At 40.6% G+C, this 19242-nt stretch overlaps 1 protein-coding gene across 4 annotated transcripts in view; it reads right to left on the bottom strand.

Moving 5' to 3' along the window:
* Positions 1-8727: 8727 nt before the first annotated feature.
* The window catches only part of pard3aa (par-3 family cell polarity regulator alpha, a), a 900153-nt gene continuing 889638 nt past the window's right edge, over positions 8728-19242 (bottom strand). For all 4 annotated transcript variants that reach the window (XM_039753563.1, XM_039753564.1, XM_039753566.1 and 1 more), the window contains one exon: positions 8728-10706. In XM_039753563.1, coding sequence (XP_039609497.1) covers positions 10325-10706 — 382 coding nt within the window. In that variant the 3' untranslated portion in view covers positions 8728-10324. The remainder of the gene's footprint in view (positions 10707-19242) is intronic.

Genomic DNA, 19242 nt, shown 5'->3' with positions numbered 1-19242 from the left:
AAGACCGGGTACTCTGCATCTTGAGTAGTGAGCTGCTATTATTATTACTATAATATAACAAACATATACATTTGATTTGAGTCTGTAACACCCAGTGTAAATTTTGGCTTTTTTTTTTTTTATTATTACGTTTTACTTGCTCAGTGATGTTCACGCGGTACAACGAACTTGCCTCTCCCTCTCAGAGCTGATTGCATTTTTCTCCATTCTATTCATAAGAGCAGTGATGACCACAGTTGGTACTGTGATGGATTCTGCTCAGAATTATTTGTTGTACCGACAATCAAAGATACGATGTCCCATGACCGCCATCAGCCTGGACAACAGACAGCTTCTTCACAACACTTCACTGGCTAATAGACTGCTGCACTCTGCTTGGCACCATAAACCACCTGCAGCTAAAGTCACTTCAGTACACGAGCAATTCGCCACGCTAGCGTTTAAATCTGGCAGTGTCATGCTGACAGGGTATACGCCCAAAAAGAAGAAGTCTGTCTGCATTTTCAGTAGCACACACATTCATACAGTACATGAATACGTCACTATTGGAAGATGCAATGCCATTTGAACGTGTTTTTTTTTTCTCCCCATCTTGCTTGCACTCCGCATTATGGCGCACGCTACTAGTTTAGTAGTCACGGTTTGGATTCATGAAACTTACTTGATAGAAGTTTTGTAGTGAAAAGTCAAGCAAAATGACACCTTTTATTGGCTAACTAAAAAGATTACAATATTCAAGCTTTCGAGGCAACTCAGGCCCCTTCTTCAGGCAAGAAGTAATCAAAAGCTTGCATATTGTAATCTTTTTAGTTAGCCAATAAAAGGTGTCATTTTGCTTGACCTTTTACTACATTCATAACGGCTAACACGGTACAACAAGTATTGATAGAAGTTCTGATATTCTGAAGTGCTGTTGGACTTCTTTAAAGCTTTTTTCCCATGAGTATGGTGGTCATTTTGACGGCTGACAAAGGAGCAGCTTGTTTTTTTACACATCAGCCTGCCAGCTGAAAAGAACTGTGACCAAAATGTGACTAAAATGTCACCACTGTGCTGTAAAAGTCACACAAAAAGATCAAATCAGTCGTTACAAGTTGAGTTAGAGACATGGAGTAGATACTGTACATAAAATAATGAAGCAAGGACTTGAGTTAATAGAGATCTGCAGCCATTTAGTGCCACTTTACACACATGGTGCCTTTTGAATTTGAAGAAGTTTCTGCCTAATCTTGAGGGACTCAGTGAACTGACGACACTCAGAGTGGCCAGGATCCTGCGGTTTTGACGTCAAGAAGGAAAGAAACAGTCCGTCAAATCTCTCAAATGTAAGTGCAATTCATCTGACAGGTGATCAGACTTTTAGTGATGGATCTCATGCAGGCAGGGGTCACTGCGTGTACTAAGGGTCAGGATATGTCAGTCTAGCCATTTTGGGTATCATGTTTCAACATGTGAGATCATGACATGACACGACATGACAGACCATAACATTCTCAAGCCCATTTAATCCAATCAAGGTCAATTGCAGGGTCACTAACACCCACACTTTCACTCACACTGGGCCAATTATCTTAACCTTGCATGTTTTTGGTGATGTGGGAGGACAACTGCCATAGAGAGACATGGAGCGAACATGTCGACTCCACACAAAAACAACTGGGCACAAGATATGAAACTAGTATGGGGCATGCAAGATTGTTGCAATATGATCCAAATATATTAACCTCCATCATATGCTGCATTCAGAGAACAGAAGACTTGTGGAGGACTTCATCTTGTGGTGCAGTGAGAACTGCCTGCAGCTCAACATCAGAAAGACAAAAGAGTTGGAGGTGGATGTCCAATGTGCCAAAGAGCTCTAAGAACAGTTGGCAATCAGGAGGAGAGGACATGGAAGTAGTGCAGAGCTACAAGAATTTACACAAATGGAAAACTGGACTGGTCTGACAACACAGTGGCGCTGAACAAGAACCACCACTGCAGTCTGTAAATCCTGAGGAGACTCAGGTCTTTCAATGTGTCCAAGCAAGCTGCTGGCAATGTTTTTTTACCAGCCCATAGTAGCCAGGGTGCTGTTCTATGCTGTGGTCTCCTGGGGAAGCAACTTGAGTTCAGAATATGTAAAATGTCTGAACAAACTTTGGAGGAAAGCCTGCTCCAATACTGGGAAGCTGTTGTAGAAAAGAGGATGGTGCCAATATTAGAGGCCATCATGAAGAATGCAGTCCATCTAATCCAGAAGGCGCTCTCTTGGTGCACTTTTAGCCACAGGCTTCTTCCTCCACAGTGTGTTAAGAACCACCTCTGGGATCTGACCTACTATCAGGAAGGTCAACGCTTCCTTCTGCCATCCCAGACTTAATGCTTATACTCCAAGTTCATTTTCATATTTCTGCATAACATACATTTGTTTATTATACACTCACCTAAAGGATTATTAGGAACACTTGTTCAATTTCTCATTAATGCAATTATCTAATCAACCAATCACATGGAAGTTGCTTCAATGCATTTAGGGGTGTGGTCCTGGTCAAGACAATCTCCTGAACTCCAAACTGAATGTCAGAATGGGAAAGAAAGGTGATTTAAGCAATTTTGAGCGTGGCATGGTTGTTGGTGCCAGACGGGCCGGTCTGAGTATTTCACAATCTGCTCAGTTACTGGGATTTTCACGCACAACCATTTCTAGGGTTTACAAAGAATGGTGTGAAAAGGGAGAAACATCCAGTATGCGGCAGTCCTGTGTGTGAAAATGCCTTGTTGATGCTAGAGGTCAGAGGAGAATGGGCCGACTGATTCAAGCTGATAGAAGAGCAACTTTGACTGAAATAACCACTCGTTACAACCGAGGTATGCAGCAAAGCATTTGTGAAGCCACAACACACACAACCTTGAGGCGGATGGGCTACAACAGCAGAAGACCCCACCGGGTACCTCTCATCTCCACTACAAATAGGAAAAAGAGGCTACAATTTGCACGAGCTCACCAAAATTGGACAGTTGAAGACTGGAAAAATGTTGCCTGGTCTGATGAGTCTCGATTTCTGTTGAGACATTCAAATGGTAGAATCAGAATTTGGCGTAAACAGAATGAGAACATGGATCCATCATGCCTTGTTACCACTGTGCAGGCTGGTGGTGGTGGTGTAATGGTGTGGGGGATGTTTTCTTGGCAAACTTTAGGCCCCTTAGTGCCAATTGGGCATCGTTTAAATGCCACGGGCTACCTGAGCATTGTTTCTGACCATGTCCATCCCTTCATGACCACCATGTACTCATCCTCTGATGGCTACTTCCAGCAGGATAATGCACCATGTCACAAAGCTCGAATCATTTCAAATTGGTTTCTTGAACATGACAATGAGTTCACTGTACTAAAATGGCCCCCACAGTCACCAGATCTCAACCCAATAGAGCATCTTTGGGATGTGGTGGAACGGAGCTTCGTACCCTGGATGTGCATCCCACAAATCTCCAACTGCAAGATGCTATCCTATCAATATGGGCCAACATTTCTAAAGAATGCTTTCAGCACCTTGTTGAATCAATGCCACGTAGAATTAAGGCAGTTCTGAAGGCGAAAGGGGGTCAAACACCGTATTAGTATGGTGTTCCTAATAATCCTTTAGGTGAGTGTATATCTCTTGATTGATTGTATTATTTGTCCTGTGAGTCCGTATCTTTGTTTTTTAAGGTGGTGCTGCTGCTGCTGTATTAATCTAAAGTCCCCTTGGGGTTAATAGAGTTTATCCAGTGAGCGTACAGCTCCCCAAATCCCAGACACAACAGACACAGAGCTCAAGTTCAGTACACAAGACATGTTTATTTAGCTGTGGGAAATGCTTTTGTCTTGTTCCTCACAGTACTCAAGCAGAGTACAATACAGCACCCTTTTTTCTTCTTCTCTTTCTGCCTCCACTCCTCCTGGCAGCAAGCTTCACCCATCTCCTCCTAACTCTGGTTCCTGAAGTAGTTATGGCTGGCTTCTTTTATAGGGTACCCAGAAGTGCTCCAGGTGTCTGGTGATCTTATTCAGGCAGCACTTCCGGGTGTGGTGGAAGCCCAACATAGTAGGACTGTACAGGCTATGCAGCACTCCCTGGCAGCACCCACAGAATCCAACAGGGCTGTAGCAAACTCTAGCTCCCAGCATGCCCTGCAGGAATCTGTGGTGCTACAGCAACTCAGGAGGGCTGTCCTCTATCCTCATGGAGGAGGTAAAACCTGAAGACACTCTCTCCCGTGGCCAATCCATTATACAGGCCAGGCAAGGACCCTGGCCATCCATCCATCCATCCATCCCAAGGTGCAATGCTCAACTCCTGCCTAATGCTGTTCAGCATCACAACTTTTCTTCATTTTCTCTTCCACTCATCCCTCCATTGTGCTTATGCCTCTGATGGTCACTGGATGGACTATATGAGAATTCAGCTCAGGGTACTCACCCATTCTTTACCACATAACTTGCTTAATCCAACCCAGTATCAACTGCATTATTTTATTTACTCTTCAAATCTTCTAATTTCTTTTAGATTCATGGGATGACAGGGTGAATCCCGACAACATAAGGTGCATGGCAAGAATCACCGATGAGCACACTTATATTTGCTTGATTCAGAGTCTCCAATCGACCTAAAATACAGATTTCTGCAATGTGGGAGAAATAAAGCAGCAGATATGATCATGATTTCAAAATTTATATCCAGACTTAACAGCTAGAAATATAGAAATTCCAAGATGGGGTCAATGGACAGGCAGTTGAAAGCTCAACAATTTGGAACCTTCACATGTCTGAAATACGGGAGGAGGGATACTGAACCATTCTTCCATGAGGATGTCAACCAACTGAAGCTCTACTGGTTGACATTAAAAGACAGTTATGTTACCTCACAAGAACTTGCTCAAAGTTCAGTTCACACAGATTAAAATGAACAAATTCACGTTCATAGTTCACCATTTCAATTTCCAACTAGTTCATGTTCAGTTCATTTTGTATTTTTTAAGGAGTGAGTATAAATGACCCATGAGTTTTCTTTTTTTCAATTTTGTATACCTTATATTAGGCTATTACAGTGAACGTCTTGAATAAAATATAATAATTATGAAGACTTTTTTATTTAAATACACTTTATTGAGCTATATGCTAATATCCTCCCAGTCAAAAAAGAAATTAAATAGATGTAAGTATACATATGATTTACCGCTCTATTTCAAACTGTGTGACACAAATGGTGACTGTGGAACCAGCGTGTAGGTGAACTAACCAATTACACGGACGGTCAAAATTTGCGTCACATATTGCATGTCCAACGGGGAAAAATATAAAGTGGCCTCGCGAAGTACAACGTTTTCCGCAAAATTAAAGCGGAGCTTCAGCACGTGCTCATGTCAGCGGGGGTGCAGCTTAAGCACAAGTAGGCAGACACAGTGCCTGTTTGATTTTACGTTATTTTTTCCAAATACAAATAAATGGCAAAACATTCATATGAAATAAACATTCATAAACATTCACGATTTGTGTTTATCCAAATACCGTATTCGGATTCGGCTCCACTTCTACATTACAGGCAAAACGTTTAATCTGGACCTAAACCAGATCCAGAATGTGTCATAAAACTGAACTAGCTCACGGTCAAGATCTTCTCTTGCAAATATGTTACGTTGAGTTCACCGTTCATAGAAAAATGAGCTTGTTGAATGAATGCACTTTTTTGAACTAGCTCATACACAACACTGGTTATGTTACACCTCATTCAATGATCTTCCATAAATCCACATTTGGTTTTATATCTGCTGTCAAAGAGAAGAAAAAATTAAGAGAAGAGAAAAAGAGAAGTTAAAATTAAAAATATGTAATTTATTTTGTGTTCAGTTTTAAACGTTTCCCTCGTTATTGGAGCAGAATGATCCATTTTTTAGCATGTGTGCAGTCGGCCATCAAAATGGCTTCATGCGGTAATGTGCATTGTAAACCACTGGCTGTTGTTGAATTTCTTGTGGCAGAGAAGGAATCAGTAATGAGCTTTCATAAGTGTTTAAAAGAAGTATATGGAGACAACTCTGTTGAAAAAAGCACCATTAGTCAGTAGGCTTTGTGAAATGCATCCTGATAAAGGTCCATTGATTTAGAAGTGAAGACGCGGCTACTGCCCGATTTGGACAGGTACAAATATCGGACACATGCTCTCAAAAAATGTGTTGCCAAAACTTTCAGTGCAACCCTTGTACGGTACGTGCCATCCACCTATGAAATAATTTTAAGTAGCTCACCTGTTTGATAATTCAAACCAACGCATACAAATCATGATCCAGGAGTACATGCATCCCACCACGCTGCCCACTGCTGATGACTCTCCCGTGCGTGGTGGTCCATGCCACATCTGAGTTATCTCTTGACATTTCTTTTCTTGCGACACTCAAGTTGTCCTTATCAGAAGAGTTTTTTGGCAAACACACCTGAAGAAAAAACCCTCTGTCAGATACACAGCCTGCAAAATTCCAAGACTATTCATTCAAGAAATCTGGATGGCCTAAAATTTTCTCTGGTTGACTGCGTTCACACTATATAAAACCAACTAAGAGATTAGGGTTTCTCAAGGGTGCACAAAAGATCACTAACCACAGAATCCATGATTACTAGAATGATGAAGAGGAGCAATGTTCAAGTGTTGCATTTTTTCTCATGAATTCTCTTTACATGACAAGTCTTTTTCAGTCCACCTGAAATGATAAAGCAGCATTGGGAACAAACATGGAGCAGAATAATCCAAAGACCACATTGTATTTTACTGTATCGGTTTCATGCCAATATGGATGTAGCTATGAATTAAAGAACACAAGACCATGTCTAACAAAGGTAGAATGATTGTCTTATTTGAGACAGTTTTTAAATTGCTAACAACAGCTCCTACTTTTACTAAATGGTCAAGCTTGCCATAGAATCTCGTTTGATTGGCTCACTTGGCATTAATATCAGACCATCTTGTGACATTTTGTGTACTTGACCGCTAGCTTTATGGCTTTGTTTACACATGTGCACTCCCAGAACATTTCCAGGAATTACTACAACTGTTGACCTGGGAAACTGCCTGGTCGCTTCCTGGAATATTTGAGTTTGTCTACACATGTCCCTGAGATGTCCTGTATATTGGAAAGGGGTCTCACCTTCAAGCCATGCTGACCTTTGCTTTATGTATCATGACCTGCAAGGCCAGTGTGTTGAAATGTAAAGTATTTAACAAATCTGGAAGCACACTGCCGTGGAAGGACCACCAACACCCACCACTCAGTTTGACCACTGCTTTCCATGGTCGTGACCCCTGAAGGTTTGTCTGCACACAGCTGTTAGGAAGTCTGGCCTACTATCACCTGTACCGTGTCACACATGTTTTAAACACTCTTTGAATGGCGTCATCAGACACTGATGCACTCTGTACACAAATCCACGTCCTGATGCTATTACTCTGCTTTGAGAAACTAAATAGTTTTTAAAGGCTGTGAGAAACCAAACAGGAGGCAATCGCTACCAGGGGTCAGCGTGAAAGGTGAAAGGGATTACAGATGTTTCACTTTAGGGCAGTACGATTGTGAACAGAAACTTGGCAGCCAGCGCTAATTGGCATCGTAATGAAAGCATTCCTGTTCAACTGCTAAAAAAAAAAATAAGAATGTTTTTTAGACACTTGACAGAAGACGGCTTTCACAGAGCCATTTTTGGATGAGGATTGTAAAAGTCCCTCTTAATTATCAGGCCCAAGTTAAATGAGGTCTCGCACTGTTGCCCTGACCATTGACGCTAGAGGCCAGTCTGCTAGGCTGTTTCCTTCAGGCACATGGCTGCATGGAGGCGTAAAGTTCAGAAGTGACAGGCCTCTTTCTCATGATTAGAAAATGAGCCTCCTTGGAAGGGCTAATCCAGAAAGCAGTTTAAAGTAACACGCATGGCGCACAAAGTGCCATCTGCATCCGCTTTGCCACTGAATCCACATGTACATCTATCATTCCAGATTAACACTTGAGATTTACACTGTTTTTCTGGTGAAGCATTTCTTTCAGCTTTTGTATTCCGGAGACAGCAATAATCCAATGACTGACACTATACAGCTGCATTCAATAACCAGGGCCGACAAGAAAGAAGCTCCATTCTGTACCCCATACAGCTGAGAATGCGAGTTTCCTGCCACGTGCGATACTTAATGTTGTAAGAGATCTACATGGAAGGTTCAAGCTGAGGCCGGGCTCTCGCAGACACAAAATACAAAGAAATGCCCGTCTACCTCCAAGACACTTCAACAGCATGGTCTATGGGTAGGGAGGCAAGCTGTTGTGCTTTGAAAAACATATCCAAAGCTTCCTTTCTCATGCCTGACATTAAATCAGGGGCCAGAAAGGAAATGTGGGTAACTACTTAGGATGTATAAATGCTTTCAACAATGTCACATTGTTCTGAATGTTTGGCTCTTTCGTAATCTCTGCAGTCTTTTTCCTCTCCTTCGCTCTAATTCGTGGCGGGCTGGGGGTGAGTGATGAGACTTGAAAGTCTTTTATGTATGAATTATGCCAGAAGCTTTAAAACAAAGCACAAAAAGGAATCTTCAAAACGTCTCTCTGGAACAAAGATATGTTTCCAATAGCAGATCCATTAACTGAAGAAGCCGGAGGAGAACGGTTCAGAAATTCGACCATCCCCATATCTTGATACACTAAATCACCCATCATACAGTTGGAAATATTGCAAACAAAATGAAACAGCCTTTTTTATTCTTCCAACAACGATATGTACAAGAAAAGTGGCCACAAACGCTCTTTTTACATTATGTAAAAGTACATTTTTTATAAACCGATTGCACTGTGCTTACATTAGTAACATTTCTGTCAGTTTCAAACACCATGGTACATATTTAATGGAGGCAAGGACAGAAAAGGAATGAAAAGACAGAGGAATTGTGCAGAAATCTTTCACATATCGTAAAAAATAGCAGATGGAAAATCAAAGTCATCATAAAAGGCATATAACAGTTTTGTGGGTTTTTCACATCTGTGTTTTTTCAGGCACTTGACCAGTCCAGTTTGCAAGTGAGGCGTGTGAGAAATAAGTCATCATAGTGCTTATGATGGCATCTTCCATGTCTCCAGTCAGAAATCTCCACTTAACTTGTCTCACTCAAGTGACGTCTGCTCCCTCTTCCAAAGACAGGTTCCAGAATGCCCCAAGAGTGGCACGCAGTGCACGGCCCTGTCCACATGGGTCTCACACACTCCGAACAAAGCAGTCCTTCTTTCTATTCACATGCTCAGCCCCGTTTACTTCCCACAGCCACTTTGTGCCCAACTGTTTCATGTCTTTGCTCAGAGTCATGAAGTTCCTCCAAGCTCAGCCACCTCGGGTTCCACTTGCTATCGGTCGTCCTTTCCTTACCCCCCCACCCCTCATATAAACCAGACAGAACTAAATAATCCCTTCAACAAATCACACATGATTACATTCCAAACTAAACTGCCATAAGAAGTTTCTCGGTGCGAGCAGCCATAGCTGGTTCTCATCATCGTTTTCATTTTTGAATTTGTGCCATAAGAATCATGATTAATATTTCTGACATATTAAAAAAAAACTCCCATCATTTTTTTATTTAATTTAAACTGAAAAATTTACCAGCTCCCCATATCAGCAAAGCAAAGACCCATTTGTAAAATATAAACTTTTACATTTTCTTTCAGAGAAGAGTCCATTCAATAATCACCACCATTATGCTGGAGATAGGACACCTTGATGGGATGTCAAAATGAATGGCTTACAGGAAACTCTGCTGCAATCACACCATTCTGACTTACACTTTGTGTTACCTTTAAGGCAGAATGATTCATTACCCATAATAGTAGGTAGGCATTACCTGAAACATCTTCTTACATCAATTTTACTGAAAGAAATGTATACAATAACATATGACATATACCGAGTCCACATCACAATACTATTATAAACCATTTAAATCCAAAAAGAAAATACTGACTGTTGGGGTGTGATTCCACCCAACTTTTGGATGATCCATTGGCTCTCACAGGATTGTCCATATAGCTGCTGCTCAACAGATACCATCGAATTCTGGTAGGAGATGGTCTCATTCTAAATTATTTAAAGGCACTAAGAATGAGATGCAATCCATGGAGAAGACAGGTGTCTGAATTCATGAGGTGGTGATAAAAAAACAAACAAAAAAACAAATAAACAAAAAGCCCTAAAAAGGATATCCTTGGAACAATTGTTTGCTTCGATCCAAAATGCCTCGCTTATTGCCATTATCACACAGGACACACTTCTGTTCCTTCACGAGTAAAAAGGGCGACCCTTCTCTGGAGTCTGTAGTCTATTGAGTCTGGCTACCTGAGATGGAGATGGAGGAACATCTTGCCTGTATGGACCTTTGGGTGACGTACTGCTGGAATAAGAGTCAAAGTTATTGGGCACCTCCTGGGACGGCTTCATTTTTGCCTGCTGCTCCTTGCGCCGCTGTTCTTGTCTCAGAAGCTCCTGGGTTTCAAGCATGACTCGAGCATTGAAGCCACCACTGCCACCCAGATAGCCATTTCGAGAGCCCTGATAGCTGGAGTAGCGGGGATTCTCCTTGGCACTTTGAAAGCCCTCTCCAGGAGTGTAGTTTTTTTCCCAGGAGTCTTGTGAAATTGAACTTGCATTCTTTCTACTTTGCCTGCAAAATGATAACAACAGCAATGAGCCTTTTATTGCACACCGCGCTCTATACATAAATGTGTACATCAACAAACACAAATCAAGAAACATTTCATTACTGTGTATTATAATGTACAACAGACCGAACCAGATTACCACGCATTAAACCAGACTATCATTAAGATTAATTTAGCCATAGACTTAGACATTTATAAAGTGGAGAACCACATTAATTTGACAACAATAGCATCCTTTGTTGTTTGCTGAGAGGTTTAATTAGACAGTCCAGTGGTTGGCTACAATTTATGCCAGATTGCAAGTTCAGCTCTATTATGTCCCAAAGCTACTTTTTAAAGCTCCTTTATATGAATACTCCAGAAGATTAACAGCATTTTCATATTTCTAAAAAAGTACTTTATTCCCGAAACAAACAACTGGAAGAAATTAAGTGATCAGACAATAAAAAGCCTGTTAAAAATGTATAATAAATAACAGAGCAGACTTTCGCAGTTTATAAAGCAGACTTTTCTACAGAGACAAAAATCTAACAAAGCGTTAGGGGGGTAAAACAGCCAGGAGTGAGACAACCTAAAATGGTGAAAAAAATGAATGCTACCAAGCACAGTAAGATCTGATTAAAAACAAATTTGATAAGAAGAAATTAGAGGCTTGGAGAAGAGATAATGTACCATGAGAAGCTCAAAAGACAACCACGAGTACAACAAAGAGGAGGTTAAGTATGCATTAGCAAAAAAATCTAAAGGATCAACAAGGGCCTGGACCATCGATGCAATGATTAAAACCTCTCACACTTACAGTAGTGCAGGGCTGGGGCACTGAAACACTAATGAAAATGAAGACGCTTCAGATACTGTAAACCTGGAACAATATATCAGTGATAAATCACTACAGCTCTGGAACAATTAATCATCCTCATATTCATCTTCCCATCTACTAGGTCTGCTTAATCAAATAAGGAAACCCCACCAGACCGCATGCTCCTGGCCCTACACCTCAGAAGGAATTTGACGTGGTGCTAGGGAAACTTAATGCTAGACTGATATATCAGTAGGAGTTTAGACTCCGCCATTTGACATGAAGCTTGAACAATGAGACAGAGACAATGAAATCACTACAACTTAGGTGAGGTCAAGAAGAATTCATTAGGAAGCTGACCAAGTGTGATAATGAGACTCAAAATGGCAGCACTTGATATAAAGTAGGAACAACTGGGTTGAGGTTGCACACCTAGCCCTTCCCCAATGTCTGCATTGGTCACTAGCATTCATGTCTGTTACCCACCAACTCTTAATATGCGGTAAGTAAATTGATGGGCAATCAGGGGATATAAAAGGAAGGGTCTCAGTCAGAGGGATTTGTTCATACATTAGCACTCTCGACTTGGCTACAATCCCAATCCAGCACTTCCCTGTATTTTTATTCTAGTGGTTTAATGTTTTCAACCTTTGATGTGTTCTTTACATACTTTTTGCCACTATTTGTAATTTTGTTTTTGGATTTCTTCACTATAAAGCGTTCCTTTATCCATAACTCACCACCTAGTTTTTAGATCATCCTTTTGGATTATGGATTTGTTTCAATAAACATTCATTTTTATTAACATGTCTACTCCTTATGTGACTCGCTCCTAACTTCACAAATATTTTGGTGTGTGCAGTCAGCTGCGCTTCATGGAGTGGTGAATCACACAGCATTCCTCCAGCCCACTTACGCCTGCTGAAATGCTGCTGCCAGAGGGACACACTGCGTGCTCCTGTCTCTGTAGGTGCACTGAGCTACTGTGAGAGGCTGACAACAACGCGTCAATGAGAAATCAACATGAAGCCAAAGCAAATGTGTGAGATTGAAGACTCTTGCACTCCATATGTAGTGAGAATAAATTAAATGTCTTTAGTTGTTTGTTCAAAATAAAACCCTGGCAGTCATTTTTCTACTCTCTTCTATTTCTCTTCTTGGTGTCCTGCTAGCTCTTGGTGTCAGTGATGAATGGACTGAGCTAGTGCTCCTGTTAATGGAGTTTGACATCAGAGTGACTCAGAACCTTAGGAGTCAACAGTAGCTGACATATCAGCAGGCCATCTTATTTTGCTGCAGTTTATACAGTTGTTGACATGAAGCAAAGCTGGAAAGAACAGAGAGGAGAATGACCAGATGAGCATGTGGAGTGTCATTGTGCGAGACTAATGTGACTGCTGAGTTAAGAGAAAGACTTGGTGAGGTAGGTGAAACAGACTAAGGTGATTTAGGTATGTAGAGTAAAAGGCAGAGGATGGTTGTGGTACCAAGATGAAGGCGGAGTGCCTGAGGCAAAGAGGGTGGCCAAAGAAAGCTTGGTTGGGAAGATGAAGGATGATATGAAAAGTATGGGTCTCACCCTAAAGGAGGGCTAGATAAATGCTAACGGCAATTGAGTGACTGCTCAGGGACATGGACACCAAAAAACCTAAACATGAAACACTGGACTTCACACTATTCAAAAGCATTTCTACAGCTGTGTTTGAACACCTTCATTTGTTGGTGGAATCACAAAAAACAATTAAAATTAAAAAAGAAAAAAAACAACAACACTGAATTCCCAACTGGGTGCTGGCGTGCTAGACACTTACTTGCTTTCTGTGCAACCTGTTGTGGTGCTAATTAAGAAAATGAAACAGACAGGCATCAGCTTAGGGTGGGCATATGCTATGCGATTTTCTGATGTGCTACAACATTGGGAGTTTGTGTGCCCCATCACACTTAATGAGTCATTTATATTTATATTGATTGCATTGACTGCTATGCTTCACTTTTAAACAATCTTGTCTTACCATTTACTGAAATCACTAAGCAGGTTTTTATGGTACCCGTGCAACTTGACACTGTGTAGAATGATGTAATAAAATCTTTTAGTGTATTTAGGTTTTTATTCTGGCCTAAGTATAGCTAAGCTCGCTATCAGTACTGGCTTGATTATCTTTATCATATGACTAGCTGACTGCTTATCTATGAAAAGCACAGACATGTAATACTACCAGGAACCTGCAGCTGTTGAGCAAAGCTTCTCAGCATTTCTTCTTTTTAAACCCAATCATATTTTCTGAAGAAGTATCGCATAGTGGATGGATTGCTTTCCATAACCAGACCAATCTATTATCCTTTGCATGTATCCAAAAATATTTTACAGCCTGCTTGTAAAACCATCAACACTGAGTTGCTTTCTGATTAGTCTGATTAGTCAATGGGAATTGACAAACTCAGGCCAACACTATCTGCATTTTTATGACATATCAAAAATCTATTGGGAGCCCATAAGTCATTCACATCATGGGAGTGACAACATTCAACGACTTTCTTGTGACGTTGCTCCAATTTGAAAAAACACTCGGGGGCTCGCAATTCACGATTATATTGTATACTGTACCTCTGCACTTGAGGGGATCACTAAAAGAAAATTTGAAAAAAATAAGAGTTGGGAAATGTTGCCACATTCCTGAAATTGCCAGTTTTTTTTTTTAAAGAAAAGATATAGTGTGTGAGTGTGAATGTGTGTGGGTTGATGGATTGGAGGTTTTGTATTTTCAGTAGGTTACCAGAGGCGTTAATGTTCTGGGGCACCATACAGTCTTAATCCTGTCCTTCCTCAAAGGAAGACTACAAAGTGGAGGCAACCAGCTTACTTTGGTTAATCCAGAAAATGGCAGTTAAATTGACAATGACTAAAGAGTTGTTGACACCAGAGAGAAGGTGGACATACATCAGATTTGCATCTTGGTCTCTTATCAGGGGACATAGTACAAACCTACATGTTTATTTTCACCAGGAATGCTGTTAACTGCAGATTGATTTTCCTCTCCTCTGATGTCAATGGGCCATACCTTTTGTGAGCTGGATAAGTCATCATAGTGCTTATGATGGCATCTTCCATGTCTCCAGTCAGAAATCTCCACTTAACTTGTCTCACTCAGTAAGTAATATGTTTTGTGAACAATGATCTGCCAACATAATATTCTGTGGAGAGCCAGAGCATAACCCAGTAGCAGTAGGCATAAACTAAGAAACAGCCCCAGACAAGGTACCAGTCCGTCACAGCGGTTACTCTTGCGTGCAGCCAGACTCACACCCGGGCCAATTTAGAATCACCAAAGGAAGAATGTGCTTACATTTGTATTATTATTCATTTATTTTAATATGTTTTTGGTTGGAAGTGTTGTATGGATGTGTACTTTACTGTTACAGTGTTATATTGGTAAATCTTTGCATGTGCTTTGCTCAGTAAATTTAACCGAGGTGTGGCACTTGCTGACCTCTCACTGCTCCAGAATCCTTGGTTCTATTCCCAGCATGGTCACTGTCTGTAGAGATTCTGCACATTTCCCCGCGTCCACAGAGCTTTTTTTTTTCCAGTTATCTCCAATTTCATCCTGCATCAAAGCAGTTTTTGTCCCTGTACTTCTGTTTTAATCCGGCAACCCAAAGGTGTTGTGGGTTAATTTAAATTGGCTTGGCTTGATTTGAGTGAGCACAATGATGGACTACATTGTTGCCCTGGACCCAGTGAGCCCTGCACAGGCTGCCATGAAAGTCTGAACTGAACAAAAACATCTTTGAAAATGTATAGATGAAGGAGGTAAATTGGAAAATAGCTCCTGCATTTGGTATGAAGAAGAAAAGGTGTGTCTGTGAGTGAGAACTCTACTACCTGAGATGAAAAGGGACAGTGAAAACACCGGGGCATAAAATGGAAAACAAACAGAGAATGAAACTCCCAGAACTCAATATAAACGTGGAACTGGTTAAAGATAGCCTTTTAATATGAAGGGGCGTCAAAGTATTAATGCATCAACTAATATGAGTGCGACAATGTGTCAAAGAGAGTGAAAACTTCTGAAGTAAAGCCAAAATAATTTTTGAGAAAAAAAAAACAAACTTTTAAACATGATGAAAGTGAAACTATTATTTGTTTTTCTTTTATAAACTGTTTCCAATTAACAGTCAGGGTTTAGTTCCAAGTGGCAGACATGCTTGATTTCATGCTTGTAGAGAACTTTTCATAAAGTCTCTTGTAAGCAACAGAAAAAAATATAAAAGCCTGTGATGGCTCTTCAAATCTGAGAATTTGGTCAACACCGACATGCACATAGTTAACAGGATGCTGATGAAGAGGAGTAAAAACTTTGGCCTCTTTCTTAACAAATCTCAAAATTCACACTACATGAAGGTAAACTATGTATTCCTGCTTGATCTCACCTTCACTCAATTTAATCAGAGGACTCAAGTGTCTGGAAGCTCCTGTTGCAAGTTATTTATTTGCACTTTCAATGACCAGCTATTTGTCATTAACTTTGTGATTTAGTATCTCATGAAACACTGTAAAATGTTATCTACAGTTATAAAAACAGCTTGACTCTGTAACCAAGGTCCCTGCAGAGAAAAATCACTTCCATAATCAGCATTCAGACAGTCTTAATGTTCCGATTCATTTATCTCTCCTCACACCACAGTCCATGGACTCCCAGAATCTATCTAGTGGGTCAAAGATCACGCCTGCGCCCTGAAGCATGATGCATAGCTCAGAATCCAGTGACACACTTGAAAATACAGCATCATTTTGAGGTGGTACTCAAGCATTCTATTGGGACATATGCCTTGAATTTAAAAAAACACTAATTGTGTGGTGTCTTCTCCCACTCAAAAACAAAACTCCATTAATCAGTCTCCAAAAAGGAAAACAGCTTTCTAATTAAAACTGATGACATGATAAATATTGTATGTCATTCCCTCTAGCTGAACCTTGGGTGGGTCAGATAGAAAAACAAACTGAAGCTGACTGGTTATGTTACTGGGAAATAATATTGGGATTTTATATGTAACAGTTGCCCTGCCGCCTAACAATAATTGGCAGGCCAAAAAACAGCAAGCTAAAAATAGCTATGGACTAGAAAGTGAAATTACACCAATTAGTAATATGTAAACATATTATTGTGTATTCAGCAGAGAAAACTGTTCATTTACATTTTATATATACAGTATATATACACACACAGTATATATACCTACATATACAGACAGTACAAATGTAAACAAAGGTTAAGGAGCCAGAACAAATGTTAGTAACCCATGCCAATTAAATAGAAAAAAAAAAAACCATGGAAGTTCTCGCCTCCACATCAAGACTTTGAAAGTGTTAAAGGATCTCCTGGATAAGTGGTCCTGCTATAAGAGATGTCTCACTGACTTGTTAGCACTGCGTGTTTCGATCTCCTGAATTGTGGCAGTAGATGTGGACTCAAAATGAGGCCATGCTAGCAAGTTCTTTGACAGGCACTGCGTACGTTTCCTTCTACCTTTTCACTTCAATTTGACACAGTAAAGTTCATATAATGTACTTCTTGTAAACAGGGGGAATTAGGACATCTTGAAAGATTTCTGAATATAACTGAGCAACCTCTGTTCATTTACGATTTCACAACTAGAATACATACTGGAGAACAGATGAAACAGTAAAGTCTTATTCCTAGATATACTGTCCAATTTAATTAATGAACATCATTTTTTTTGCTTTATTACAGTTCTTTGTTATTTTTGTCTTCATAGAGTAGTTCTCCACAAAACCTGGATGTATTGTTTCAGCCCACAATTAAGCTTCTCAAAGAAAACAGAAGTAAACTTAGTCCGAGTTTTAGAAGATTTTAGGGAGAGTAAACAGAAGGTCAGCAGCAGTTCACATGTGCTACTGTAAAAAGATTGTGTAAGACAACTTGATGCTGTTTTATTAAGTGTCTTATTTTATTTTATCGAGATAAAAAAATGTATCAATGACTTTGAAAAAGTGATGTCTCTAGCATTAGAAAATTTAAATCAAGCAATAACAATGGGGGGCACAATTCAGGCCTCAGGTGCCTGTGTTTGTGTTGATTTTCTCTCACAAAGATTGGGTGTTGGATGGGACTAGTAACTTTAAATTAGCCGTGGGCATGAGTGAGTTGGTGTGTAAGTCGAGTGTGTCCTGCTATGGACCAGTCGCCCATCTACAATCGGTTCCTGTCTTGCATCTGTTGCTGCCGGTATAGTAACTGCACCAGCCTATAAACATAATAAGGAACAAAATTCACAAGACAATACATGGATGTAAAGCAAAGATTTACTGTTTAACCTTTGTAAACCAGGTACTGCATATCGGTGTATGTAGTTGATGTGATCAGTTACCACCAGCAAGGCCTTAACAAAGTAGAGGGGGCTTAAGGAGGGCAAGGGAAACTTCTAACAAACGTAGTGGAAGGGAAATTTTCCAGGACTAAATATGGCTGGGACAGTGCTGTGCACAGTGCTCTGCATAGTCAAGGAAAACTACCATGGGATCACAGTAGGTAAATACTGGAATTTAATTTCCTTGAATTGGAAAGGACAGATGGTCACATAACAAACATACTGTTTGATTTTGTGTTCCAGACTACCAGATCATCTCTCACCACTTCAGCACCTAATAGCTCCAGTCTGGTGAGTGTACTGGTGTAAAAATGACTGCCGTCGCATCATCAAGGAGGATGCCACACATTAGTGGTGGTTGTAGTGGTTCCCCACTGACTATGAAAAGCGCTCTGAGTAGTGAGAAAAGTGCTATATAAATAAAAAGAATTATTATTATTATGACTATTAATCTTAATGTATATGTAGGCCTAGCAGGACAGCTATGTTTATCTTTTTGTAATACATCTTTATAATACGTTACTCTCTGTGGCCAGAAGGACAGTTGCGTCTTTGTGGACCTGGAGAAAGCATATGACAGGGTGCCTCGAGAGGAGATGTGGTATTGTATGAGGAAGTCGTGAGCATTTAATGTGGAGGTGGGATTACATCAGGGATCGGCTCGGAGCCCTTTCTTATTTGTAAATCTGATGGACATGTTGACAGATGATTAGACAGGAGTCCCCATGGACTATGATGTTTACTGACGACACTGTGATCTGTAGCGAGAGTAGGGAGCAGGTTGAGACCCTGGAGAGGTGGATATATGCTCTAGAGAGCAGAGGAATGAAGATCAGTAGGAACAAGACAGAATACATGTGTGTGAATGAGAAGAAGCTCAGAGGAATGGTGAGGATGCAGGGAGCAGAGTTGGTGAAGGTGGATGAGTTTAATTACTTGGGATCAACAGTACAGCATAATGGGGATTGTGGAAGGGAGGTGAAAAAGAGAGTACAGGCAGGGTGGAATGGGTGGAGAAGAGTGTCAGGAGTAATTTGTGACAGACGGTTGAGAGTGAAAGGGAAGGTCTACAGGACAGTAGTGAGACCAGCTTTGTTAAATGGGTTAGAGACGGTGGCACTGACTAGAAAACAGGAGACAGAGCTGGAGGTGGCACAGTTAAAGATGCTAAGATTTACACTGAGTGTGATGAGGATGGACAGGATTAGAAATGAGTACATTAGAGGGTCAACTCAAGTTGGATGGATGGGAGACAAAATCAGAGAGGCGAGATTGTACTGGTTTGGACATGTGCAGTGGAGAGATGCTGGGGATATTGGGAAAAGGATGCTAAGAGCTGCCAGGCAAGA

The sequence above is a fragment of the Polypterus senegalus genome, chromosome 5, assembly GCF_016835505.1.
Source record: "Polypterus senegalus isolate Bchr_013 chromosome 5, ASM1683550v1, whole genome shotgun sequence".
Taxonomy (NCBI): Eukaryota; Metazoa; Chordata; class Cladistia; order Polypteriformes; family Polypteridae; genus Polypterus; species Polypterus senegalus.
The sequence above is the reverse complement of the archived record's forward strand: the minus strand, read 5'-3'. Positions and strand labels throughout refer to the sequence as shown.